This window comes from Lolium rigidum, chromosome 2 (genome assembly GCF_022539505.1).
Source record: "Lolium rigidum isolate FL_2022 chromosome 2, APGP_CSIRO_Lrig_0.1, whole genome shotgun sequence".
In the NCBI taxonomy this organism is placed as follows: Eukaryota; Viridiplantae; Streptophyta; class Magnoliopsida; order Poales; family Poaceae; genus Lolium; species Lolium rigidum.
Genome location: NC_061509.1, coordinates 10,273,314 through 10,299,759, shown reverse-complemented (window position 1 = coordinate 10,299,759; position 26,446 = coordinate 10,273,314). Strand labels below are relative to the sequence as shown.

General features: G+C 45.7%; 2 protein-coding genes and 1 long non-coding RNA gene across 3 annotated transcripts; 2 read left to right on the top strand and 1 right to left on the bottom strand.

Moving 5' to 3' along the window:
- Nucleotides 1-18,377: 18,377 nt before the first annotated feature.
- LOC124691275 (histone H4) lies at nt 18,378-18,774 on the top strand. Its single transcript, XM_047224551.1, has one exon. The coding sequence runs from the start codon at nt 18,408-18,410 to the stop codon at nt 18,717-18,719; it is 312 nt and encodes a 103-aa protein (XP_047080507.1). The 5' UTR covers nt 18,378-18,407; the 3' UTR covers nt 18,720-18,774.
- Nucleotides 18,775-20,614: 1,840 nt separating this feature from the next.
- On the top strand, nt 20,615-21,394 carry LOC124685948. The gene is made up of 3 exons (XR_006997650.1): nt 20,615-20,715; nt 20,843-20,898; nt 20,976-21,394. It is a non-coding gene; the product is annotated as an uncharacterized LOC124685948 (long non-coding RNA).
- A 3,149-nt stretch (nt 21,395-24,543) lies between these two features.
- On the bottom strand, nt 24,544-26,109 carry LOC124685946 (berberine bridge enzyme-like Cyn d 4). The gene has a single exon (XM_047219969.1). It carries the CDS (start codon nt 26,107-26,109, stop codon nt 24,544-24,546), a length of 1,566 nt encoding a protein of 521 aa, XP_047075925.1.
- Nucleotides 26,110-26,446: the final 337 nt, after the last annotated feature.

The following is a 26,446-nucleotide window of genomic DNA, read 5'->3' as shown; positions in this document are numbered from 1 at the left end:
AAAAGAAAGAAAAGAGAAAGAAAGCCAAAGAGACCGGATCGACGAAAACGAAGGTGTCTCGCAGCCGCTGCACCCTCCGGAGAATTCCACCACGCGCCTAGCATTCTGGAGCGCCGCGTACCAAGCAGCACCTTCAAAAAGGAATGCGACGATAACGACGATGTTGCCCGGACTAGTCCTAGGGTTTGCCCCGGTTCGCGCAGGGACATGGGAGGAGAGCTTCACCAACACCCTTCAGGAAGGAAGGGTGGCGCCCGCGAGCGTCACCGCGTCGGTGTCGGTCAACCGACAGGGATTTCTCCCGACCCTCGTCACCCCGCCCCGAGCGCTCCATCCTGCTCCACCAACCTCACCACCCACCAGCGTGCGCCACCACGGCTTAAGAGACGCCAACGCCATCTCCCCGCCGCCAGCAAACCGAAGCCAGCGAGACGAGAAAGAAACATGAAAACGAGAGGCTGCGAGGGAAAGGCACCACGAGAGGGAACTGCCTCCACCGCCAATGGCGGTACCCGTCCGGACATGCCGACAATGGGCAAACCAGGTCCTCCTGGCCCGGCCGAGCATAGACCCACCTGGTCCGTGCTCGTGAAGCCCACCGTCGGATGCTGCAGGACGTGCGCCTCCACCCCAGCTGCCTCCGCTCCGGCCACCTACCCCATCCGCCAGAAGCAACTCGGATGCACCCGACCGGCCCGCCAAAACCCAGATGGACCCCAAAGGGCCCGGATCTGGGCCGGGGGAACGACGCCGCCAACCGGCAACGGCGATGCTGATACGTCTCCAACGTATCCATAATTTCTGATGTTCCATGCTTGTTTTATGACAATACTTACATGTTTTGCTTGCACTTTATAATGTTTTTATGCGTTTTCCGGAACTAACCTATTAACAAGATGCCACAGTGCAGGTTCTCGTTTTCGTTGTTTTTGGTTCCGGAAAGGCTGTTCGGGCAATATTCTCGGAATTGGACGAAATCAACGCCAAACATCCTATTTTTCCCGGAAGCATCCAGAACACCGAAAGAGAGTCGGAGGAGAGCCAGGGGGCCACCACACAGGTGGGCCGCGCGGCCTACACCCTGGCCGCGCCGGCCTGGTGTGGGGCCACCCTGTCGCCCCTCCTGCGCCGCCTCTTCGCCTATTTAAGCTCTTTCGACCTAAAAACGCAGTACCAATTGACGAAACTCCAAAAAGACTCCAGGGGCGCCGCCACCGTCGCGAAACTCCAATTCGGGGGACAGAACTCTCTGTTCCGGCACCCTGCCGGGACGGGGAAGTGCCCCCGGATGCCATCTCCATCGACGCCACCGCCTCCATCATGCTCCGTGAGTAGTTCCCACATGGACTACGGGTTCTAGCTGTAGCTAGTTGGTATTCTCTCCCCCATGTACTTCAATACAATGATCTCATGAGCTGCCTTACATGATTGAGATTCATCTGATGTAATCGGTGTTGTGTTTGTCGGGATCCGATGGATTGTTACGTTATGATTGTCTATCTACAAAGTTTATGAAGTTATTGTTGCTGCAATCTTGTTGTGTTTAATGCTTGTCACTAGGGCCCGAGTGGCATGATCTTAGATTTGAGCTCTATACTTATTGCTTAGATTGTATCTACAAGTTGTATGCACATGTCACTGTCCGGAACCAAAGGCCCCGAAGTGACGAAATCGGGACAACCGGAGGGGATGGCGGTGATGTGAGGATCACATGTTTTCACCAAGTGTTAATGCTTTGCTCCGGTATTCTATTAAAAGGAGTACCTTAATATCCGAGTAGATTCCCTTGAGGCCCGGCTGCCACCGGTCTGGTAGGACAAAAGATGTTGTACAAGTTTCTCATTGCGAGCACGTATGACTATATATGGAAAACATGCCTACATGATTAATGATCTTGATGTTCTGTCTTAATGCTATTTCAATCCTATCAATTGCCCGACTGTAATTTGTTTACCCAACACTTGTTATTGGAGAGTTGCCACTAGTGTAGATAGCTGGGAACCCCGGTCCATCTTTCATCATCATATACTCGTTCTACATGACATTGTAAGTAGTATCAACTATTTTCTGGTGCAATTGCTCTCATATTACTATTACTGCTGGTGTGCTACTGTTACTACTGCTCTCATATTACTGCTACTTTCACATCACCCCTGTTGCTAGTGCTTTTCCAGGTGCAGCTGAATTGACAACTCAGTTGTTAAGGCTTATAAGTATTCTTTACCTCCCCTTGTGTCGAATCAATAAATTTGGGTTTTACTTCCCGCGAAGACTGTTGCGATCCCCTATACTTATGGGTTATCAAGACTGTTTTCTGGCGCCGTTGCCGGGGAGGCATAGCTCTACTCATAAGTTCACCTGGGGAGTTGATGCGTGTAGTTGACACGTCCGTTGGGAACCCCAAGAGGAAGGTGTGATGCGCACAACTTCAAGTTTCTCTCAGTAAGAAACCAAGGTTTAATCGAACCAGTAGGAGTCAAGAAGCACGTTGAAGGTTGATGGCGGCGGGATGTAGTGCGGCGCAACACCAGAGATTCCGGCGCCAACGTGGAACCTGCACAACACAACAAAAGTACTTTGCCCCAACGAAACAGTGAGGTTGTCAATCTCACCGGCTTGCTGTAACAAAGGATTAACCGTATTGTGTGGAAGATGATTGTTTGCAGAGAACAGTAAAGAACAAGTATTGCAGCAGATTTGTATTTCAGTATAAAAGAATGGACCGGGGTCCACCGTTCACTAGAGGTGTCTCTCCCATAAGATAAAAGCATGTTGGGTGAACAAATTACAGTCGGACAATTGACAAATAGAGAGGGCATAACAATGCACATACATGACATGATAAATATAGTGAGATTTAATTGGGCATTACGACAAAGTACATAGACCGCTATCCAGCATGCATCTATGCCTAAAAAGTCCACCTTCGGGTTATCATCCGAACCCCTTCCGATATTAAGTTGCAAAACAACGGACAATTGCATTAAGTATGGTGTGTAATGTAATCAATAACTACATCCTTAGACATAGCATCAATGTTTTATCCCTAGTGGCAACAGCACATCCACAACCTTAGAACTTTCCGTCACTCGTCCCGCATTTAATGGAGGCATGAACCCACTATCGAGCAAAAATACTCCCTCTTGGAGTTAAGAGCAAAAACTTGGCCAGAGCCTCTACTAATAACGGAGAGCATGCAAGATCATAAACAACACATAGGTAATAACTTGATAATTAACATAATATAGTATTCTCTATCCATCGGATCCCGACAAACACAACATATAATATTACATATAGATGATCTTGATCATGTTAGGCAGCTCACAAGATCCAACAATGAAGCACAATGAGGAGAAGACAACCATATAGCTACTGCTATGGACCCATAGTCCAGGGGTGAACTACTCACTCATCCCTCCGAGAGCGACCATGGCGGTGAAGAGTCCTCCGGGAGATGAATCCCCTCTCCGGCGAGGTGCCGGAGGAGATCTCCAGAATCCCCCGAGATGGGATTGGCGGCGGCGGCGTCTCTGGAAGGTTTTCCGTCTCGTGGCTCTCGGTACTGGGGGTTTCGCGACGGAGGCTATTTGTAGGCGAAAGGGCAGGTAAAGAGGCGGCACGAGGGCTCCACACGTCAGGCTGGCGCGGCCAAGACCTAGGCCGCGCCGCCCTAGTGTGGCGGCGCCTCGTGGCCCCACTTCGACTCTCCTTCGGTCTTCTGGAAGCTTCGTGGCAAAATAGGACCCTGGGCGTTGATTTCGTCCAATTCCGAGAATATTTCGTTACTAGGATTTCTGAAACCAAAAACAGCAGAAAACAGCAACTAACTCTTCGGCATCTTGTTAATAGGTTAGTTCCAGAAAATGCACGAATATGACATAAAGTGTGCATAAAACATGTAGATATCATCAATAATGTAGCATGGAACATAAGAAATTATCGATACGTCGGTGACGTATCAGGAGTACACTCTACCTCTCTCTCTGTTTTTTTTTTGTTTAATTTTGTTTTGCCTAGTTTACTTTTGTCTAGTTTATTTGTGCTCAGTTTATTTCTGTCTAGTATTAGTTTGCGTAGTTTACTTTTGTTTAGTTTATTTTCTGTCTTGTTTTATTTTTTCTCATATACCCAAAAATCCATAAAAATTTGAAAACCCGAAAAATTAAAAACTGCTATTATGGGAGAACCTACAACCTACTTAGAGCTTATAGAATGTTATAATAATTATAGAGAATCAAGAACTGGTAAAATAATGAGTGCTATGATAGAAAAATTGAATACAATGGCTAGAATCTTGCTTAGACGCCATGATATAAACTCGTTGCTCTCAACAGGATACTAAACATCTTAAATTTCAATGTGGCTTTAGTGAGGAATTTTTAATTACGAACTATAATCGGAATTGCTATATTCATTATGGGTTCGAAGAGGTAGAACAATTTGTCTTATTTATGGGAGCCTCCGAGATAGAATCCTTCATGGTTGAGAATTATGAAACTTGTGCTATTTGTAAGGACCTTAAAGATTATGTCTCTACTATCCTTAATTCTTGCATAGAATGCTACAGTGGTAATCCTTATATCATTGATTATAAAGAGAGACTCATTAATGCACAAGAATGCACTCACAATTTGCAGGGACCTGTGGAAGAAGAAATTGATGAACCTGAAAGCTCATTGGATGAAAAAGAGGAGGAAATTGATGAACCCGAAAGCTCATTGGATGAAAAAGAAGAGGAGAGTGATGAACAAAAGGAGGAAGAATGGATTAGCTACCCATGCCAACCTTCTAATGAGAGTAACTCTTTATCTCTTACACTATTTGATTGTCCTCCATGCTTACCGAAAGAGGTTGAATGTTATGTTCCTGTGGATTCTCTTGAAATAGTACCTATGAGTAATACTTGTGAGAATAATTATGCTACTGTTATCTATGATAATCCATGCTACTTTGATAAATCTTATGATAATGCTTTGTTTGTGCCTGATGTCGAAATGCATGGTACTAAAGAATTTTGCTTGGCAAATGTTTATGATAAAGCTCTAGATGATGGTCCTATGTTACTTGATAATATTAATTGTACTACTAATGAAAATGGGATTGGAGAGTTCTTTACTTTATCTATGAGTCCCATATCTCTTGAGATTGATCAATCATCTTGTTATACTATTGATAAAAGTGTGTTCGAAAGTTTTGATCCTACTATATTTGAGCTTGATAAAAAGTATGTGCTTATGGATCATGAAAAGTATGCTGCATGTGATAGTTATATTGTTGAGTTTATTCATGAAGCTACTGAAAATTATTATGAGAGAGGAAAATATGGTAGTAGAAATTCTCATGGTACTAAAACACCTCTCTATATGCTTAAAATTTTGAAGTTACACTTGTTCTATCTTCTTATGCTTGTTACTTTGCTTTTCATGAACTTGTTTATTTACAAGATTCCTATGCATAGGATGCATGTTAGGCTTAAATGTGTTTTGGATTTGCCTCTTGATGCTCTCTTTTGCTTCAAATACTATTTCTTGCGAGTGCATCATTTAAAACTGCTGAGCCCATCTTAATGGCTATAAAGAAAAGAACTTCTTGGGAGATAACCCATGTGTTATTTTGCTACCGTACTTTGTTTTATATTTGTGTCTTGGAAGTTGTTTACTACTTTAGCAACCTCTCCTTATCTTAGTTTTGTGTTTTGTTGTGCCAAATGAAGCCTCTAATCGAAGGTTGATACTAGATTTGGATTTCTGCGCAGAAACAGATTTCTATCTGTCACGAATCTGAGCTGTTTTGTCTGTAGGTAACTCAGAAAAATATGCCAATTTACGTGCGTGTTCCTCAGATATGTACGCAACATTCATTAGTTTTGAGTTTTCTGATTTGAGCAACAGAAGTATTTATTTAAAATTCGTCTTTACTGGCTGTTCTGTTTTGGCAGATTCTGTCTCTGTTTTTTTTTTTTTGCATTGTCTCTTGTGGACTTTAAGCAAGGCTTTCTAGACGTAGAGGGCTGTAGCTAATGTTTTATTGAGTTCTTGCAATGTGCCACTACAAGACCAAGGTGGATTCAAATTTTTTGAGTACTAACCCCTCTAATGAAGTTTATGAGAAGTTTGGTGTGAAGGAAGTTTTCAAGGGTCAAGAGAGGAGGATGATATATGATCAAGAAGAGTGAAAAGTCTAAGCTTGGGGATGCCCCGTGGTTCATCCCTGCATATTTCAAGAAGACTCAAGCGTCTAAGCATGGGGATGCCCAAGGCATCCCCTTCTTCATCAACTTATCAGGTTCTTCTATTGAAACTATATTTTTATTCGGTCACATCATATGTGCTTTACTTGGAGCGTCTGTGTGCTTTTATTTTTGTTTTTGTTTGAATAAGATCGGATCCTAGCAATCCTTGTGTGGGAGAGAGACACGCTCCGTTTTTTCATATGAACACTTGTGTTCTTCGTTTTACTTTTAATGTTCAATGATAAAAGTTGGAAGCTATTGCACTTATTTATATTTGGTTGGAAACAGAAAATGCCTCATCATGTCTTGAATAATTTGACACTTGGCAATTGTTTTGAGCTCTCAAGTAGATCATTATTAAGTTTTTCATGTAGTTTAAACCTATTAGTGGAGAACTACCGTAGAGCTTGTTAAAATTGGTTTGCATGATTGGTCTCTCTTAAGGTCTAGATATTTTCTGGTAAAAGTGTTTGAGCAACAAGGAAGACAGTGTAGAGTATTATAATGCTTGCAATATGTTCTTATGTAAGTTTTGTCTGTACCGGTTCATACTTGTGTTTGCTTCAAACAACCTTGCTAGCCAAAGCCTTGTACTGAGAGGAAATGCTTCTCGTACATCCAAAACCTTGAGCCAAAACCTATGCCATTTGTGTCCACCATACCTACCTACCACATGGTATTTTTCCTGTCATTCCAAGTAAATACTTCATGTGCTACCTTTAAACCTTTGAAATGCTTCTCAATTTGTGTTAATGTTTTATAGCTCATGAGGAAGTATGTGGTGTTTTATCTTTCAACCTTGTCATTTACTCTTGACAGACTCTCACCAATGGACTAGTGGCTTCATCCGCTTATCCAATAATTTTGCAAAAAGAGCCGGCAATGGGGTTCCCAGCCCCAATTAATTAACTTGCATTAATAATTCTCTTCACGTGTTTTGCCCCGATTCATCGGTAAGCAACTTAATTTTGCAAATAGACACTCCTTCATGGTATGTGATTGTTGGAAGGCACCCGAGGATTCGGTTAGCCATGGCTTGTGTAAGCAAAAGGTTGGGAGGAGTGTCATCCATAAATAATGAAACTAAAATACATGTGTAAACAAAAGAGAAGAGGGATGATCTACCTTGCCGGTAGAGATAACGTCCTTCATGGGAGCCGCTCTTGAAAGTCTGGTTGATGAGGTAGTTAGAGTGCCCACTATCATTCGTTGACAACAACAAACACCTCTCAAAACTTTACTTTTATGCTGTCTATATGATTTCAAAACTTAAAAGGCTCTAGCACATGATTTAATCCCTGCTTCCCTCTGCGAAGGGCCTTTCTTTTACTTTATGTTGAGTCAGTTTACCTACTTCCTTCCATCTTAGAAGCAAACACTTGTGTCAACTGTGCATTGATTCTTACATACTTGCTTATTTGCATTCATTATATTACTTTTATGTTGACCATTATCCATGAGATATACATGTTGAAAGTTGAAAGCAGCTGCTGAAACTTAAATCTTCCTTTGTGTTGCTTCGATGCCTTTACTTTGAATCTATTGCTTTATGAGTTAACTCTTGTGTAAGGCTTTTGATGCTTGTCTTGAAAGTACTATTCATGAAAAGTTTTGCTATATGTTATCTATTTGTTAGCAACTATAGATCATTGCCTTGAGTCACTTCATTCATCTCATATGCTTTGTAATAGTATGATCAAGGTTATGTAAGAAGCATGTCACTACAGAAATTACTTTTTTTTATCGTTTACCTACTCGAGGACGAGCAGGAATTAAGCTTGGGGATGCTGATACGTCTCCAACGTATCCATAATTTCTGATGTTCCATGCTTATTTTATGACAATACTTACATGTTTTGCTTGCACTTTATAATGTTTTTATGCGTTTTCCAGAACTAACCTATTAACAAGATGCCACAGTGCCAGTTCCTGTTTTCTGTTGTTTTTGGTTCTAGAAAGGTTGTTCGGGCAATATTCTCGGAATTGGACGAAATCAACGCCAAACATCCTATTTTTCCCGGAAGCATCCAGAACACCGAAGGAGAGTCGGAGGAGAGCCAGGGGGCCACCACACAGGTGGGTCGCGCGGCCTACACCATGGCCGCGCCGGCCTGGTGTGGGGCCACCCTGTCGCCCCTCCTGCGCCGCCTCTTCGCCTATTTAAGCCCTTTCGACCTAAAAACGCAGTACCAATTGACGAAACTCCAGAAAGACTCCAGGGGCGCCGCCACCGTCGCGAAACTCCAATTCGGGGGACAGAATTCTCTGTTCCGGTACCCTGCCGGGACGGGGAAGTGCCCCCGGAAGCCATCTCCATCGACGCCACCGCCTCCATCATGCTCCGTGAGTAGTTCCCCCATGGACTACGGGTTCTAGCTGTAGCTAGTTGGTATTCTCTCCCCCATGTACTTCAATACAATGATCTCATGAGCTGCCTTACATGATTGAGATTCATCAGATGTAATCGGTGTTGTGTTTGTCGGGATCCGATGGATTGTTACGTTATGATTGTCCATCTACAAAGTTTATGAAGTTATTGTTGCTTGCAATCTTGTTGTGTTTAATGCTTGTCACTAGGGCCCGAGTGGCATGATCTTAGATTTGAGCTCTATACTTATTGCTTAGATTGTATCTACAAGTTGTATGCACATGTCACTCGTCCGGAACCAAAGGCCCCGAAGTGACGAAATCGGGACAACCGGAGGGGATGGCGGTGATGTGAGGATCACATGTTTTCACCAAGTGTTAATGCTTTGCTCCGGTACTCTATTAAAAGGAGTACCTTAATATCCGATAGATTCCCTTGAGGCCCGGCTGCCACCGGCTGGTAGGACAAAAGATGTTGTACAAGTTTCTCATTGCGAGCACGTATGACTATATATGGAAAACATGCCTACATGATTAATGATCTTGATGTTCTGTCTTAATGCTATTTCAATCCTATCAATTGCCTAACTGTAATTTGTTTACCCAACACTTGTTATTGGAGAGTTGCCACTAGTGTAGATAGCTGGGATTCCCGGTCCATCTTTCATCATCATATACTCGTTCTACATGACATTGGAAGTAGTATCAACTATTTTCTGGTGCAATTGCTCTCATATTACTATTACTGCTGCTGTGCTACTGTTACTACTGCTCTTATATTACTGCTACTTTCACATCACCCCTGTTGCTAGTGCTTTTCCAGGTGCAGCTGAATTGACAACTCAGTTGTTAAGGCTTATAAGTATTCTTTACCTCCCCTTGTGTCGAATCAATAAATTTGGGTTTTACTTCCCGCGAAGACTGTTGCGATCCTCTATACTTGTGGGTTATCAGACGCCAACTCGCCGCCCAGCGCTGCGCCGCCCGAGGACATGCGCCGACGTCGGTGCCATCCATGCACGAGGAGCACCGCCGCTAGAAGGAGAGGACCCTGCGCCCCCTCTTCAACGCTCAGGGAAGAGCTGCTCCACCACCGCCGGCACCGTGCGGGCTTTGCCCGGCGGCCTTCGCCGTCGGCGGCGGCTGGGAAGGTCGGGGACGGGGTGGTTCGGCGGTTAGGGTTGGGCGCCCTCCTGCGGGGAGCGACACGGAGGGCCGAAGCGTTTTCTATGATCGACCGTACGCATGCTCTTCTCTTGATATGCAATATGCAATGGTTTTTTCGTGCTGCTTACGCTACCAAAAAAATCGTAAAGGGATGTAGATATCAGATGTGCAATTTCTGCACTAAGATACTCGATGAGATTAGTGTCAACCATCGTTTGTCACTAATAATACTACCTTAGAATCCAATTTTCTTTGTTCCATATATGCCTTACAGAGAATTGTTGATGCCCGCAAGTGTACTTAGGGTTGTACTTGTGAAAAAATATAGAATCGTCTTGCTATGATTCAAATATGATAAAAAAGGATAGTGCAATTCACTATGCTTTTAGGTTGGATTGCATATTTGCATAATTGGAGCAAACCCGTGACTTGATACACGACAAGTACAAGCGATGGACTAGAGCTAGACAATAAGGGTTGATTCATAACTTTCCAATCCTCATCCAGGGCCGGGCCGGCAAAAAACTGGGCCCTATGCGAAATTTTAATATGGGCCCTATATCATTATAAAGTTACAACTAATGAATAATTATATGGTGTGTATATACCTTCTATGAACGTTTAAATTGAAAAGCTAATGTCTAGATTATGAACTTGTGCCATTTAAAAAAAATCTTAACTTGAGGCAAAATCTTCTTAATATCTACTTTAAGAGGAACATATAGTTTCTAACGCAAGTCGGTCCGACCGCCCGACCGAAAATAACCTACATCTAATGTATACATTTGAACTGTTTGGGTTTTTTAAAAGGAAAAAAAGGAAAACTTTTAGAATCTCAAAATCTTATAGCATGTAAGGCTATCCCAATAAGTACATTACGTAGATAATTTTATTACTATTAGAACTATCCCCATAAAATATAAACACCACATTAGTTGATTAGAATTTCAGAGGAATCACACGAAGAACTCAAGAAAATTTGGGGGAAGTAGAGAAAGAAGAACACACAGAGTAGGCTACACGTTCCAGGCCAAGGCCATCCGTTCGGTTCCAAGCGGAGTCAATTCGAATTGTTTGGGTTTTTTAAAAGGAAAATAAAACTTTTAGAATCTCAAAATCTTATAGCATGTAAGCCTATCCCAATAAGTACATTACATATATAAGTTTATTACTATTAGAACTATCCCCATAAAATGTAAACACCACACTAGTTAATTAGAATTTCAGAGGAATCAACCGAAGAACTCAAGGAAATTTGGGGGAAGTAGAGAAAGAAGAACACACAGAACAGACTACACGTTCCAGGCCATCCGTTCGGTTCCAAACGAAGTCAATTAGCAAAAACCAGGAGAAATTTAACTACACGACCTGCGAAGCTACAAGCAGAGTTCGAACGTGGAATCTCCTAGTCAACAAGCAACCACTCATTAGGTGGGAACCGACTAGGCTGTATTTCTTTGGTGATTAATTTTCGCATTTATGCTATATAAAGAGAAACTCCAAAATTTTGGGGCCCCAAAAATTTTTGGGCCCTGTGCGGCCGCACGGGCCGCACTTCCATGGGCCCGGGCCTGTCCTCGTCCTATGCTCTAGATCTGCTAGTTGTGTCTGAAAAGGCTACACACTTTGCAAGGCTGGTCATATGGTTTAATATAGACCAGGTCAAATCAAAAATAATTGTTGACACTTATTTATACCAAATATATTTACTTATTTGCAAATCATCTAGCTTGTAAATATAAGGGGTTATTCTTATTGCCATGGACTCTATTATACAAGTTACCATATATACAATCAAAACTTAACTCTAATAAGTTGTTATCTTTTCAGGTTTTGTTTGGACCATCTTGATAAAATCAAATCATAAAAATATTAAAAGTTATATTCATCTATTACTAATTGGTGTCACTTAAATGTATTTCCGTGTGTTTATCATTGTTCACGTTTATTTTATTGTACTTAAATATGTTGATAGAAGGCTTTAAAATCTGAGTGTACCCCAAATATGATGTTTGATATTTGTAGAGTAGAATTATCAAGCTTAGATGCAACCAACAAAAAATTCTAGAACCGCGAGGTGCCAACAATTTGTTAGTCCTCAAATTATGTTCTCTCTTCTTAGCATTTTGTTGATTAGTTCTTTCCTGGTTATGCCTTTCATTTAAGATATCATGATTTGTAATCATCTGCAACGTGCACGGGCATGTAACCGCAATGTTCCCAACAAGTAGGGAGCAAAAAAAAAATCATTTTGGAGTACTTGATCTTAGCCAACAGGTTGAGAAAGGTATGCTTTGTTCCGTCGCTCTCCGCCTCCTAGCCTCCCTCGACCGGCTATTCTCTCCCGGGAGCCAGGTGGGACTAAGAGCATCTCCACTCGTCTCCCCGAGAAGCCCCCCACGTGCCGTTTTTTACACCCGGACGGCGAAAAACGGCCCAGTCGTGCCCCCAGGTTCTCGTTTTCATCCGGATTTGGGCCTAAATTCATCCGGCGATCCCACGCTATCCCCGGCCCCCCGGGGAGCGCTCGGGGACTCCGGATGGAGCAAAACTAACCGCCCACGCCCACGTGTCTCCTCTTTCGTCCGGACTCCCCGGGCCATCCTCTTTTTCCCCGAGAAACGCCGCTTGGAGAGCACACGACTGGAAATATACTGCCCCCAGGCCAAATTTTCGTCCAATCCGGACGAAAATTTCGCCGAATTCGGACGTGGGAAGCGTCAACGAGTGGGATGCTCTAAACCAAAGGAGCAGCAGCGCAGCGCTTGACGCTTGAGCAGACCCGCCCCCATGCATGCCGTGAGGGAGATCCGAAGCCCAGCATGGAAACAGCAGGCCGTATGGCTAGACGGCCCAGCAATGGTTCTTTCCAATTTCCCACCGAGTTTCCTGGCATTTCTTTCTCAGAAAAAATATAGAGAGTGTTTTGTCGCAAGAAATGGAAGTAAAAAAAGACAGAGGTGATGAGTGATTGACCGAGCCGAGCTGGAAATTAGCACCCCGTCGTACCTAGTAGAGCGATCCGTCCAACCTCAAGATGTACAAACTAGTAGGGAGTACTGTACATATAATCCTTGCGTCGCTGAGGTGCTATTACAAAGCACCTGTCCGGCTCTCCCGATCTAGTCGGTCGGTACTCGGTCCCATGAACAAACTATCCTCTTGTTACCATCACAGAATCAGTAGACCAAACAATTTATGTAGTCGGTTCAATCTTTTCAGTTTGATGAATCTCCAACTTGATCGGCCAATAAAGGGCAAGTACCAAGCAGTAGGTAATATAAAAAAACGTACTCCCTCCGTCCTCAAATAAGTGGACATCTAGCCTTTAAAGTTTGTCCACAAAAGAGTGTACTCCTATCTTCCCAATGCAATTTAATTGATTCTCTCTCATCGCACGAAAATCAAACCCAATAATATTGAGCACATATTCTTCTTGCTTTTTACATGCAATTAGCTTATTGGAGGTGAAAGAATTAAAGAGGAGAGATGCATGTTCCCAATGCACTTTTTACTCCATCTCATAATTTATCTTGAAAACCCCGCAGGTACACTTATTTGTGGACGGAGGGAGTATGCAAGCTAGTTCACTGGATCCTTCACCCAAACAACACGTACGCATGCTCATCTTTCGATATGCAATATGTAATCTTTTTTTTGCTTCTTAAGATGCCAAAAAAAAAACTGTAAAGTGATGTGGATATCAAATGTGCAATTTGTGCACTAAGATACTCGACGGGGTTTGTATCCATCGTCGCATGTCGCCATTAGTACTATGACTCAACAATGGTAAAAAAAAGGTAGGACAGAGGCGCTACCATAAGTGTTAGTTCCGTAAAATAGTTTCGCCGAAGGTTCGTTTCTCGAATTTGTTTCACTTTTAGGTTATTTTTGTCGATGTTGCCTTCGGTAGGAGAGAGAGAGGCGCTTCTAGATGGGAAGACGTTAACCGTGGTTAGCTTTTGATCACGCGCGGAGTGTGCATGTGGGTGGCAAAACACCGGCTCAAAGCCATCTCCTTCCTTCGTCCCCTTCCTCCTAGATTGCCACAATTCGCCCCTTCTCTCCTGCTTGCTCATTGGGTTTCTCCACTGTCCAAGAAAGTTTGATCTGAATTCAGTAGTGTTAATTGGTCACTTGCTTTTCTTTTTGCTCTTGCCGCACGAATCATCATCCCCTGGTCTATTTTGCTTGCTCTTGTGCCTCAGAAATATTTTGCACCATCTGATATTTGTTTTATTTTTAGCTTTCGGTCATGGCTTCCCCATCAATTGTGTGATTTGTTTGGTAAATTTTGTAGAAACCTTCATCATGGTTTCCACACTTTGTCTGTAACTATCTTATTTATCGATCCAACTTTTCTATACTCGTGGGCAAATTTGTAGCTGTGCCCAACAAGAGTACACACTTTTGCAAGGCCGGTAGTATGTTTAAGTGCAGGCCAGGTCAAATCAAAACTAATTCTTGGCACTTATTTATACTAAATATTAATTCTTATTTGTATAGCATATATCTTATAAATATAACAGGTTATTTTTTTGTCACCGACTCTACTATACAAGTTAACACATATACAATCAAAACTTAACTCTATTATGCGATAAAATATGATATTTTTTTAGTTTTGTTTGGGCCATCTCGGTAAAATCAAATAGTAAAAAATTAGACGTTATTCATACAATTAATAATTAATGCCCCTTATTCATACAATATATCATTGTTCATGTTTATTTTACCGTATTTAAATATCTTGATAAAATGCTTTACTATCTAAGTGTACCCAAAGTATGATGCTATATATTTGTAGAGTATAATTATCAAGGTTAGATGCAACCAACATAAAATTCTAGAACCGCGAGGTGCCAATAATCGGTTTGTCCTCAAATTATGGTATCTCTTGTTAGAATTTTGTTTTTCTTTTCGATAAAGAAAAAATATTAATATCGAGAGATACCAATTACACCGAGCAACTGCTAATACCTTAATAACAGTACTAATGCATGTAGCCAAAGAAAGAAACTAAGATACAAAGAAAACAATATCTTGTCACGATATTCTAGTCCTAGCAGCAACAATACATCACCACCAAGATATCACCCGAACTCCATACTCTCAAAGAGCGACGCCTCTAGAAAGTGAACATCGTCCGATCAAAGATCTTAGGTTTTCACCCTGACGATAGTCCACACTCTCAAAATAGTGTCTTCAACAAGGTCATTGACAAACACAACTAATTAAGGCAAGACCTTGCCTTATCACCATGAAAGGTAAGACTTTAAACTGTATCCGTGCTTCCACCCCCACTTACATATTGCTGCTGCGAGACCAAGAACACCAAGCACATCCCTCAACAACCATTGCTAGTCTTCCAATCTAGCCTTCATGGTATTCTCCGCCTATGACTTCACCATGTACCCAAATGTCACCTAATGGCGAGAAAGACAAAGCTTCGCGCCGCTCCCTCTAGAACCAAACGACTAGGATAAAAGCATGTGTGTGCATGATCGAATACCACACAATCCAGCAAACTCCGGGTATAAGGTGCACTATTAACATTCGCAGGCGGAGCCTTCCAAAACTCACCACGTTGGCTAGGTCAAGAAGGACCGACGTCAGGAAAGTCTCCATCATTGCACAAGAGGAACCCTAGGACAACCACTTTTATTAGGTAGATCGGCATGCCCCATGCCGCCGCCCTCCCACTCCATCGAAAGAGGAGGCAAGGCCTAAGCACGAACTAGGCGCACGCTCCGCCCAAGGCCGACATAGTGCACCGCGCCGCCTTCCCACGTAGCTCCGGGCGACCAGGAAGCCGCGTCGATGGCGGATCTAGACGGGATTCTAGACCTGCGACCGCAACCTCCTTCCCATGCATGGATGCCCAAAGAAAGTCGTTGCTGCAACAGGGCATCGCCCCATCTGCCGCAAGCAGCCATCCCGCGCGAGCACCGCACCTGAGGGAACGTCGCCGTCATCGGATGGCTAGGGGCGCCCGCCCCGGCCGTCGTGCGCAGCCAACACCCTGCGCCGGCCCTAGCCGCCACCAGAGATCTGCCGTCGGGAAGCAACCCTCGACGCCACCGCGGCCCTTGCCGGCGACAACGGCGGGGGAGGAGGCCACCATGATTTGGTCGAGGCGGCGCGAGGAGTTGCCCCCTATGCTCCCCTGGGAGACCCACACGTGGAGGTCAGGGTTGCGCGTGGGGGTTAGGGCTGCAAGTGGCAAGTTGCATGTGGTCCATCCTTAGCATTTTGTTTATTAGTTCTTTTATGGTTATGCCTTTTTATTTAAGACATCCATAATTCATAATCATCTAGGGTCTGTTTGTTTGGGCTGCAGCTTTTGAAAAGCAGCTGTAGCTGTTCGGCTGTGAAAAAGCAGCTGTGAGAAGCAGCTGTTGAAAGCAGAGATTTGATGTTTGGCAGTAGAGCTTTTTAAAGCTGCTGTTGCTGGTATGAACGGTGAAATGTCTGAAATGACCCTGAAGGGGAAGAACTTGTATACATGCTGATTTGATAAAAATTAGCTAATTCTGACTATTTTTAACATGATTTTCATGCTTAAGGATTAGTTACTTCAGTTTTAATTTATACGTTTTCATATTAAATATTAAATCCTGACTGATTTTAACATAATTTCTGCACATATATTACAAGACTTCTCTACATAAACCTAAAAGAGCTTGAAGTGTAAACAATATTATAAAGCTTATCCATATTATCAAACATATGAAGCATGTATATCTGCCTTGAGACATTTTGGCAAATGCCATTGCGTCCTAAAACAACGTTGATACAGTTTTATTCTTCTACGACAAATGATAACCAGGAGAGATATTGCAATTTAGAATTTACAACCGCTATAGCAATATATTTTCATGCCCATCAAGAGAACTATACATTTACTTCACAACCACCATACACACGAAAATATACAAGACCTTTTTTACAACCAAGCAGATGCATTGTAATCTAATAAAAAACAGGTTCTGAATAAACTCCTATTCTGAATATGAACTAAATGTCTGTCAATATATATGCAAAATTGCACACCATATAAACATACCATATAAACAGATCAATTCTGCAGATCAAAATAACTCAATTAGCAGCAATACATCAATTCTGTCCATGGTCAACAACTCGATGAACAATGAGACGCCATATGAACAGATCAAATTAACATAGAGAAAGAGAGGAATTTCTGCAGCAGGGCGGAGCACATGTAAGCCAAATCGCTGGAGATCACCAAGACGAAGGCGACCGGGAACAGTGAGGCGCCGACAGCTCAAGATCCTGTCACCGGCACGTCTCGCAGCTCAAAAGGGACGGCGCGACCTAGAGGATGACGGGATCGAGCGGGACGGCGGCGGACGAGGAAGGGCAAGGCGGAGGCTCGAACTGCTCCGTCTCCGGCGGCCAACGGGGTCAAGTTCGCCCTGTGCTGTTCCCGGTCGTTTCTGGGACGGGAGGAGCTGCAGGACGACGGGAAACAGAGCGAGGGAGGAGGGCCTGCGCGCCGGCGGCGGGACAGCGCCGGCGGCGGGGTCGGGCGCTGGCGGCAGGACAGCGCCGGTGGCGGCGGGGTCGGGCGCTGGCGGCGGGTTCGGGCTCTGGCGGCTGGCGCTCCCTCCAACCCTAACCTATCGAGAGGACGGGGTGGGGAAAAGTGGAGCGGGGAGTCGCTCGCTTCGGGTTTGCACACGGGCCGGATTTTCTTATATGCAGTGGCAAGTTTTCCGTAAATAATTAGAACTATTAAGGATACTTTGGTCCTTGGCAACTCGGGAAGCAGCCAGAATCGCGGGAAGCACCTCTCGGGCTGCTTTCCGGCTCGGACGCTCGCGCAGTGTATTTTCCTGCAGCGCTTCTCTATCACGCTTTTCAATAGTTGGCTGTTTGTTTGGGCTTCCACTTTTGGACCTCAAAAGCAGAAGCAGAAGCCCAAACAAACGGAGCCCTAGAGTGCCGTTCATGTAATCGCAATGTCCCCAATAAGCATGGAGCGAAACCCAAAAATTCGTTTCGAAGCACGGGCTATGCAGCCTAATATTTTCGAAAATTCAAAAAGAATTTTTGATGGGCCTAAAATATGAAATATTGTATAATAAAAAATTTGCAGACGTGTTAAATATGACACTTACTATATCCGTTCTTTTTCGAAATTTTAAAACTTTGAATACATGAGTTTTTGAAGTTTGAAAAAAATGGGCTACTTTGTAGCCATGCTCCGCGCTCCTTCAAAACGCAGTAGCAAGAATCATAATTTACGCGTCCAAACTCCAAACACATCAAAACTTTCGCGGCAGGGAACACCCCGCTAAATCCATCCAGAAACTATCCGGGCCCAGCTGCCATCAACCCACCCAACCGAGACGCACGCCTTTATCGCATCCCCAAAGAAACACACCTCCCCGCCACGTCACCGATCCGCACCACCACTCCCCGCCCACTCCCCACCATCCATCCCCATCCAACGGCTCACGCCACTCGTCACGCGGATCGCCCCAAACCCCGCGAGCTATAAATCCGGCCTCGCCCCACGCTCCACCACCATCCACAACCATCCATCTCATCCCACCTCCCACCCACAGCACACGAGTCAAACTCACCGGAGAAGAAGGAAAACTCACCGGAGATGTCGGGCCGCGGCAAGGGAGGCAAGGGCCTGGGCAAGGGCGGCGCCAAGCGCCACCGGAAGGTGCTCCGGGACAACATCCAGGGCATCACCAAGCCGGCCATCCGCCGCCTGGCGCGCCGCGGCGGCGTCAAGCGCATCTCGGGCCTCATCTACGAGGAGACCCGCGGCGTGCTCAAGATCTTCCTCGAGAACGTCATCCGCGACGCCGTCACCTACACCGAGCACGCCAGGCGCAAGACCGTCACCGCCATGGACGTCGTCTACGCGCTCAAGCGGCAGGGACGCACCCTCTACGGATTCGGCGGTTAGGAAGGGCCGATTTAGAAAGCTAGCTAGCCTCTGTTTAGGGTTCATGGTCTGTTGTGGAGTAGTTGCGGACTTGCAGTATCTCGCTGTCGTGTTCTCGGGACCAACTGTGTAAGGCTGTTGATTTGGTAGAATGGAATGAAAATTTCACTAGTTTACCATCTACTGCAATCTCTTAGATCTGTTCATATGAGTATGCAAGATGTTGGGCTTCAATGTTTCGATTCGGCTACAATGTTCTGTGCTTCACCCTTTTCTTCTGCAATATCTTAGATCTGTCCATATGAGCGATGGCTCAGCAATCTGGCATGCAATTACTGCTTCTTAGGCTCTGTATTTACTGTCCCCCAAATCAATCGTCTTGGGTTTCAATGTTTCGATTCCAGTACTTACCTTTTTTTGTGTAAGCTGACCGCAATCTGATTCAAAACTCAATTCGAATTTCCTATGAAATACTGCTGCAGGGACTGGCCTGTGTTGGCATTGATTCAATAGCAGATCTACTCCATCTGTTCCACTTGCTGAGGAACTGCCCTGTGTTTGCATTGATTCAGCAGTGTATAGGTACGAGCTCTCCTAACATCTCGAGGCCACTGAAAGTGGCAATGTCTAAGCCCGCAACAATCTGATTCAAAACTCAGTTCGAATTCCCTCTGAAACAGTAGCTGCAGGGCTGATCCACCTGCTGAGGAACTTGACTGTGTCAGCAATTTTTTCAGCGGTGTCTAGGTATGAGCTCCCCTAGCATCTAGAGGTCACTGAAAGCAGCAATGTGACCTGGGTCACAGACACCGGCGACAGCAATGGCATACAATAGAAGTGTGTCGATAAGTGGTCAGCTAATTGACCAAACTGTGGCACAATTTGCAGGTAACCATAGAATGTGGAGCGGCTGCTGGGGATGGGTAAAGACGTTGCGACGGACGCTGACTCCAATCTTCTTCAGGTGATTGCTTCACGCCAATCAGTTCACTTTCTTGTAGTTCCAGCCTTGTGTCCCCAGTTATTACAGAGGCACACTGAATTAAGTATTCTGTTCCATAAAATATTAATTGCACAATTCTAAGTGAATCCCCTATGGAAGATTAATTCATATTCTTCCACAGTTTTGTGTGGATCCTCATGCAACATCAGGATTACTTAACGCAATCTTGCGTTTTTATTGAATTATATGATACAGTCTTCCTTAGGATATGCAGTGCTGATTTAGTGCCAAAGCTTGAATCATTCTGATTTTCTTCTCTGCTACTGTATGCCATCACCTTCTGCTACTTCGACTAATGTCCTCCCAACTAAAACTGTGGTGTATCTTCATGGGATCTGTTTTTCAAGTGAATGGGAGAAAGTGAAAAACTGGTTGGAAAACTGTTGAAAATGGCTCCTGAAAATCCTCCCTCCATCATCTTCATCGATGCAATCGGTTCTTTGTCTAGCCAATGCGCATAAGGTAATGAAAGGGAATCTTCTAGGCAGGTCAAAATAAAGCTGTTAGTCTAAATGGAGGCGACTTCTTTAGACATTGTAGTGCGCCTGCCAGTTTCTTCTCTTTCCTGGGAAAATGGTAGGAGCGTTGTACTTTCATTAATTATTTTACAGTGACCCAGATTATTAAGGAAAAACCAGTCCACATGCACATCTTTTATCTTCATATTTTAATATTTACAAAGCAACTGCCATCGATCACAATTTTTTCAATACTGACTAAACATTTTTTACTGTGCTCATAATATTACAGGGTGTTGGCCATAATGAAGACAACGTCCTCATTCCTGCTGCTACTAACATTACATATGCTTTGGATCAGGTAGAGAACATTTATCAATTATTCATCTAATTGCGTTGTGCATCTTTCTCTGAAGATACTTAAGTTGTGTATCTGTGTTGTGTTATTTTTACAGAGCTATAGTATTAAACATGTCATAGTTGCACCCCAGCCTGTGCGGTGACGTTTCGAACAAACACACCTACATTTTACTGCCTGACCTTACACATGTTCAAGGTAATGAACTGGCGAAAGAAAAACTTCAGTTAACTCTGCTCCACATTGACATTGCTACTAACTTCTGTTACCCTTGACCCCTGACATTGATGTCCTGAATTTTCAACAGCCTATGTGATCTTTCCAGGTGATAATGTTGATTGCTACAGAAGTTCAAGCAGCGCATCTTGCCGTGGTGTCAAGGTAAATTCATCCTAGAGATCCTTTTTGCAAATACTAAGTGATACTTCACAGCCTAATATTGCGTTGTGTCCAATAAGACAGCTAGTCATGGGAGTTCAGAACATATTCTGTGGTGATTCTCGGGTTGCTGACACATGGGTTGAAGATCTTCAGCACATCCGATTGTGTAATTCTATTGTAATTTATTATTTCACCACTGTTGTTTTCCTCCTCCTTATTCCTGGACTTTTTTTTTTTGAAAGGCTATACACATCGATCTATTCTTGGACTTCTTTATGCAACAGGGGAATGTTAGCATGTAGTTTAAAGATTTGAGGGCCCTAGAGACTAGAGAAAAGGTAAAAACATGAGTACACATGTAGTATTCAGTTCACTGACTCATGTCAGCATTTAAGCATTAGTGCCATGCGCAATGTTATGTACCTGCATGCATTACTCACTCCAGTCACAGATATAAGACACTTGTACATTTTTCTGAACAGCATATACTTTTATTGAATAGCATCTGTCGAGGGAAAAGCTTGGAGCAGGAGCTCTGTTCGATAACATTTGAAGGTGTTCCCTCTGCCTCTTCATCAAAATTTCATGACTGATTCATGGTTCTTGCATATTTAATAATTCTACATATCTGCTCACGGCTATCTAACACGAGTTTACCTGTCTCTTTTAGTTTTTAGTTACATTTATTATACTGTGCGCATAGTTGTAATCTTTGCACAAGTTCTCCGTAACAGGAATCAATGTATATAACATTTGTTTGTTACTACTGAGAAATGTATTACCGATTCATTTAAGATTATACCAAACCTAATGAACAATGTCATGTGCAATGTTCTTTTATGGGAGGTGATGGAATCCAAAAATATCCAGCTGTACTTTGGGAGTTCCCGCTCTGACTTTTTCCTTAGTGTTTGATTTTTGTAATTTTTGCATCCTTCTCACTGTATTTCTTTTGAGATTCTTCTTCGAGCAAACATGCAGAAAGCCTTGAGTGAAGTTCTCACCGACCACACTGGCTGATTGATCTCATGGTTGCATATTCTGTGAAAATATAATGATGATGTTGGGAATGACTTCCTTGCCCAAGGTTTTCATTTGTTTTCGATCTAGATGTTCAGTATACTGCAATTATCATGTTCTAAGTTTTATGAAAATGCATGATTATCTTAGCCAGTATGCTTAGGTAATGCTTACAATTTTTTTTCGTGTTCATATTCTATATTCAGTCTATTTTCTTGATGATCTCTTGTTTCGGGTTTTTGTTTCGTGGGATTGATGTCTTCTGTTCTGGCAAGTCATATCAATCCTTTTGCTTTCATAATGATTTTTTATCGTGTTTCATCACCAGTTCAACAGGTTTTGTTGAAATGTATCTTCTGATGGGAAGACATTAGTGGTAGAGTCTGGTCATGGGACTGTCAGATCTGTAGGCAATACAAAGCAGAGACATAGTATTTTGTTGCAAAGACTATCTCTATGTAGCTATGCTTTCCTTTTGAATTAATAGGAAAAATGATTTTCTTGATCTCTGTTAGGAGCTTACTAAACCTAGAAGTTCCCACTGCATGCATCTTCTTCACCTTAATCCTTGTTTCGGTATATCGTTTTCTACCATTACATGTGGAACTATTTTATTGTTTCTATGATTCCATCTTAATATCTATGCAATGTGCTTATGGAAATCTCTCCCAACCTTATTGCCAGGAAGCACACGTGTAGTAAGTTGCTGCCTGCATGGACGGATGGATCATTCTGCTTCTTGCACTACCAGGTTTCAACGAACTTATGGTTCTTCACTACGGGAAAAAAGATCGTTGCCGTGCGACAATTCGCACGGCAAAGGGCCTATATGCACGGCAAAGCCTTTGCCGTGCAAAGTCGCACGGCAACGATCGCACGGCAATGTTTATGACGGCAAAGCTGTCGTTGCCGTGTGACGTGCCAAAACTGCACGGCAACGGCTTCGCCGTGCGTCGATTTCTTTGCCGTGCGCTAATAGCCTTTGCCGTGTGGGCAGCCTTTGCCGTGCGGCGTGCTGTCTCTGCCGTGCGGGCAGCCTTTGCTGTGCACCGTTTCTAAATACACACGGCAAAGCCTTAATTTTGGAATTAAAAAAATTACTATCCGTCAGCGCGTGCATCCGCCGCTGCGCGCCAGGCCACCGCCGCAGCGCCAGACCGCCGTCCACGTCGGTGCGCGTTACCACGCCACGCCGTCGTCGCGTCCAGGTCGCCGCCCGCTAGGTCGTCGTCGCTTCTGCAACGCCGTGCGCCAGGCCGAGGCCGCCGTCGTCGCGTCCTGGTCACCGCGCCAGGCCGTCGCCGCGCGCCAGGCCACCGTCGCGTCCGCGGCGTCGTGCGCCAGGCGGAGGGCGCCGTCGTCGCGTATGGGTCGACGCGCGCCAGGCCGCCGTTGCGTCTGCGTCGCCGTGCACCAGGCCAAGGCCGCCGTCGCCGAGCGCCAGGCCGCTGTCGCGTCCGCCTCGCCGTGCGCCAGGCCGTCGTCGCCGCGCGCCAGGCCACCGTCGCGTCCGCGTCGTCGTGCGCCAGGCGGAGGGCGCCGTCGTCGCGTATGGGTCGCCGCGCGCCAGGCCGCTGTCGCGTCCGCCTCGCTGTGCGCCAGACCGAGGCCGCCGCGCGTCCACGTCGCCGCGCGCCAGCTCGAAGCTCCACGCCGCCGTGCGTCTGCGAGGAGAGGATCTGGCTATCCCTGTGGACGACGCGGAGAGAGGAGAAAGGAAAGCAAGGGAGAGAGAGAGAGCGCTCACAATTCTTATCCATGTGCACATCCTCTCTCTCCAGTTCTTATCCCTGTGCACCACGCGAGCACAGAGACGCACGCCGCATGTGCGCCTGGTCCCCACATGCGCAGAGAGGGATTGGAGATGTGAAGGCCGTTGGATTTTTAAGGATCCAACGGTGCAAGGGGCTAATCCGTGGACTATGATTTCGACCAATCAGAACATAGCTTCTTTGCCGTGTGTTACACAAAAACGCACGGCAAAGCTACGCCTTTACCGTGTGTAGTGTCCTGGTACATGGCAAAGAAAACTGCCGTGCAGCGAATCTTTGCCGTGCGCTGGTTTCTTTCGTTGCCGTGCATGGTTTCTTTGCCGTGCGTTAATTTCTGTCATTACCGTGCGGCCCTCTTTGCCGTGTGTTTAATCGAGTCTTTGCCGTGCGTCGTTTCTTTGCCGTGCATTTTCCGAGCTTTACACGGCAAAGATTTCTTTGACTCAGATGAAGAAAGGGGAGAGGAATTAAGAAGCGAGCTGGTGCACTAATAGGAAATCCACTGGGACGTTTCGATCTTGAAAACACCTAAACTCAACATAGTTCAATAACTACAGCAAAAGCTCGACCAACAGCAAAAACAAAGTCTAGGAAGTAAACACTTAATATTCTTTTAATGCTCGAGGAGATCATTGGCATTCCCTCCAATCCATATACATTAGTACAACATGTGACAACTGGCCCTATCATAAGCATGAGCATCGTCAGCAGCATGCATGTGGCAATCCAGTTGAACACAGTTTATTCAGAAAAGTAAACTGCCTTGCAACTTGACGAGCAATTGTTCGACGAGCAGTATGTCACCAGGAATCGAATCGAATGAATTAATCGGGTCTTTGGCATGCAGCTACCTCTAGAGCAACGGCGGGATGCTCTGCTCGTTTCTGAAGTAGTCGGTCGGATCCACTGCCGCTTTCACCGTAGCCAGCCTGCGGTAGTTGCCCATGAAGTAGCGCTCGCCCCAGACCTCGCTGCTGTCGAACATGCTCACGTCGTCCACCACCACGTTCTGGCCGATGTCCAGGTCCCGGAAGTTCACGTACGCCCGTCTCGGGTTCGTGCTCACGTGCTGCTCCATGAAGTCGTAGAAGTCGTCCAGCCAGGCCGCAGGCGGCGCCGTGCCGCCGTCGCCCTGCCAGAACACGAGGTACTGGATGATGTACAACACGCCGTTCCGGTGTGGGTACGGCGTCGCGTCGGCGGGGACGCTGTCCATGAACCCGCCGTGGGGCTCCAGCATGATGTACCCGGAGCCGCTCGTGTTGAACCAGGAGAAGATGTCGTTCCAGGCGGCCTTGGAGATGGGCCGCCGGACGTAGTCGGACTTGACCTTGAAGGAGAAGCTCATGCTGCCGGTCCTGTTAAGGAGCACCTCCTCCGGCGTGCCGATGTTGGCCAAGGTGGTGAAGGACAATGCCGCGGACTCGAGCCAGGTCATGGTCCGGCAGTCGGTGCTCGTCATGCCGAGCTCCGGGAAGCGGCGGCCCATCGTGGCCACGAGCGAGCTGCACGTGCCGAGGTACACGGCCATGAACAGGGCTCCCTGCCCCTGCACTTTGACCCTGATGGTGAGGTCGTCGGGGAGTGATGGCCCCACAACTTGCCACCTGGCGAGGATGTCGATGGCGCCCTGGTCAAGCTTCTTCCCGATGCTGAACACGGTCACCGTCGGCGGGACCTGCACGAGTTGGATCTTCCACGAGAGCACGATGCCGAAGCTCCCGCCGCCGCCGCCTCGGATGGCCCAGAAGAGGTCCTCTCCCATGTCGTCCCTGTCCAGGAGATCCCCGTTGGCGTTGACCACCATGGCGTCTAGGACATTGTCAATGGAGAGTCCATACTTGCGCATCATCATCCCGATGCCTCCGCCGCTGAACTGGCCGCCCACGCCGACGGTCGGGCACTCGCCGGCCGGGAACGCGAGTTCCGAGTTGTTCTTGGCGATGGCGTAGTAGAGCTCCCCGAGGGTCGCGCCGGAGCCGACCCAAGCCGTGGACTCGGGATGGTTGACGCTTATGGAGCGGAGGTTGGCAAGGTCGAGCACCCCGAACACCTCATCGGGCCGTGCCGACCGGTAGGACAGGCCCTCGTAGTCGTGGCCGCCGCTGCGCACGCGGAGGCGCACGCCGTGCCGGCGTCCACAGAGCACGGCGGCCTGGACGTGGCGGGCGTCGTTCGGTGTCGCGATGCAGAGCGGCCTCACCGTGGCGTTGGTGAAGAACCTGGCGTTCTTGATGGAGGAGGCCAGCACGTCGGTGAAGCTGCTGGAGCTCTGCTCGTAGACGAGCTCGCTAGGGAGCTTCTCCCTTAGGCATTGGATGAACTCAGCAGGAGCAGGATAAGGTGGGGAAGGAAGCGAGATCAGGTACCAGGAGAAGCAGCTCAGAAGTAACGAGAGTAGGCGTTTTAGCATAGCCATCGTTTGCTTTGCTAGTGGCAGCGAGAGTGCTGTGCTTCCTGCCGAAACCTCTATGCACGTTTTAACCGTCGATTTTACTGGTATGGAAGATGGCTAAGACGATTCACCATTTCGAAAAAGTGAAAGACGCATCTACTCCTCCGGCCGGATGATCGATCCTCCGGGATGTGTGGCCAGCCGCGTGCATCCCTTCGTCTGGCCCTCCTCGTTCCACGAGTTTTTTCTTCCAGCCTTACTTTTTGTTCCAGAAATGTCATTTTTTTCTTTCCTGCCGAAACCTCTATGCACGTTTTAACCGTCGATTTTACTCAGCTTTGTGCTTTCCGATTGCACTAGA

Excerpts from the sequence above, each read along its gene's own strand:
- LOC124685946 (XM_047219969.1), bottom strand. The coding sequence starts at position 26,109 with ATGGCTATGCTAAAACGCCTACTCTCGTTACTTCTGAGCTGCTTCTCC.
- LOC124691275 (XM_047224551.1), top strand. The coding sequence starts at position 18,408 with ATGTCGGGCCGCGGCAAGGGAGGCAAGGGCCTGGGCAAGGGCGGCGCC.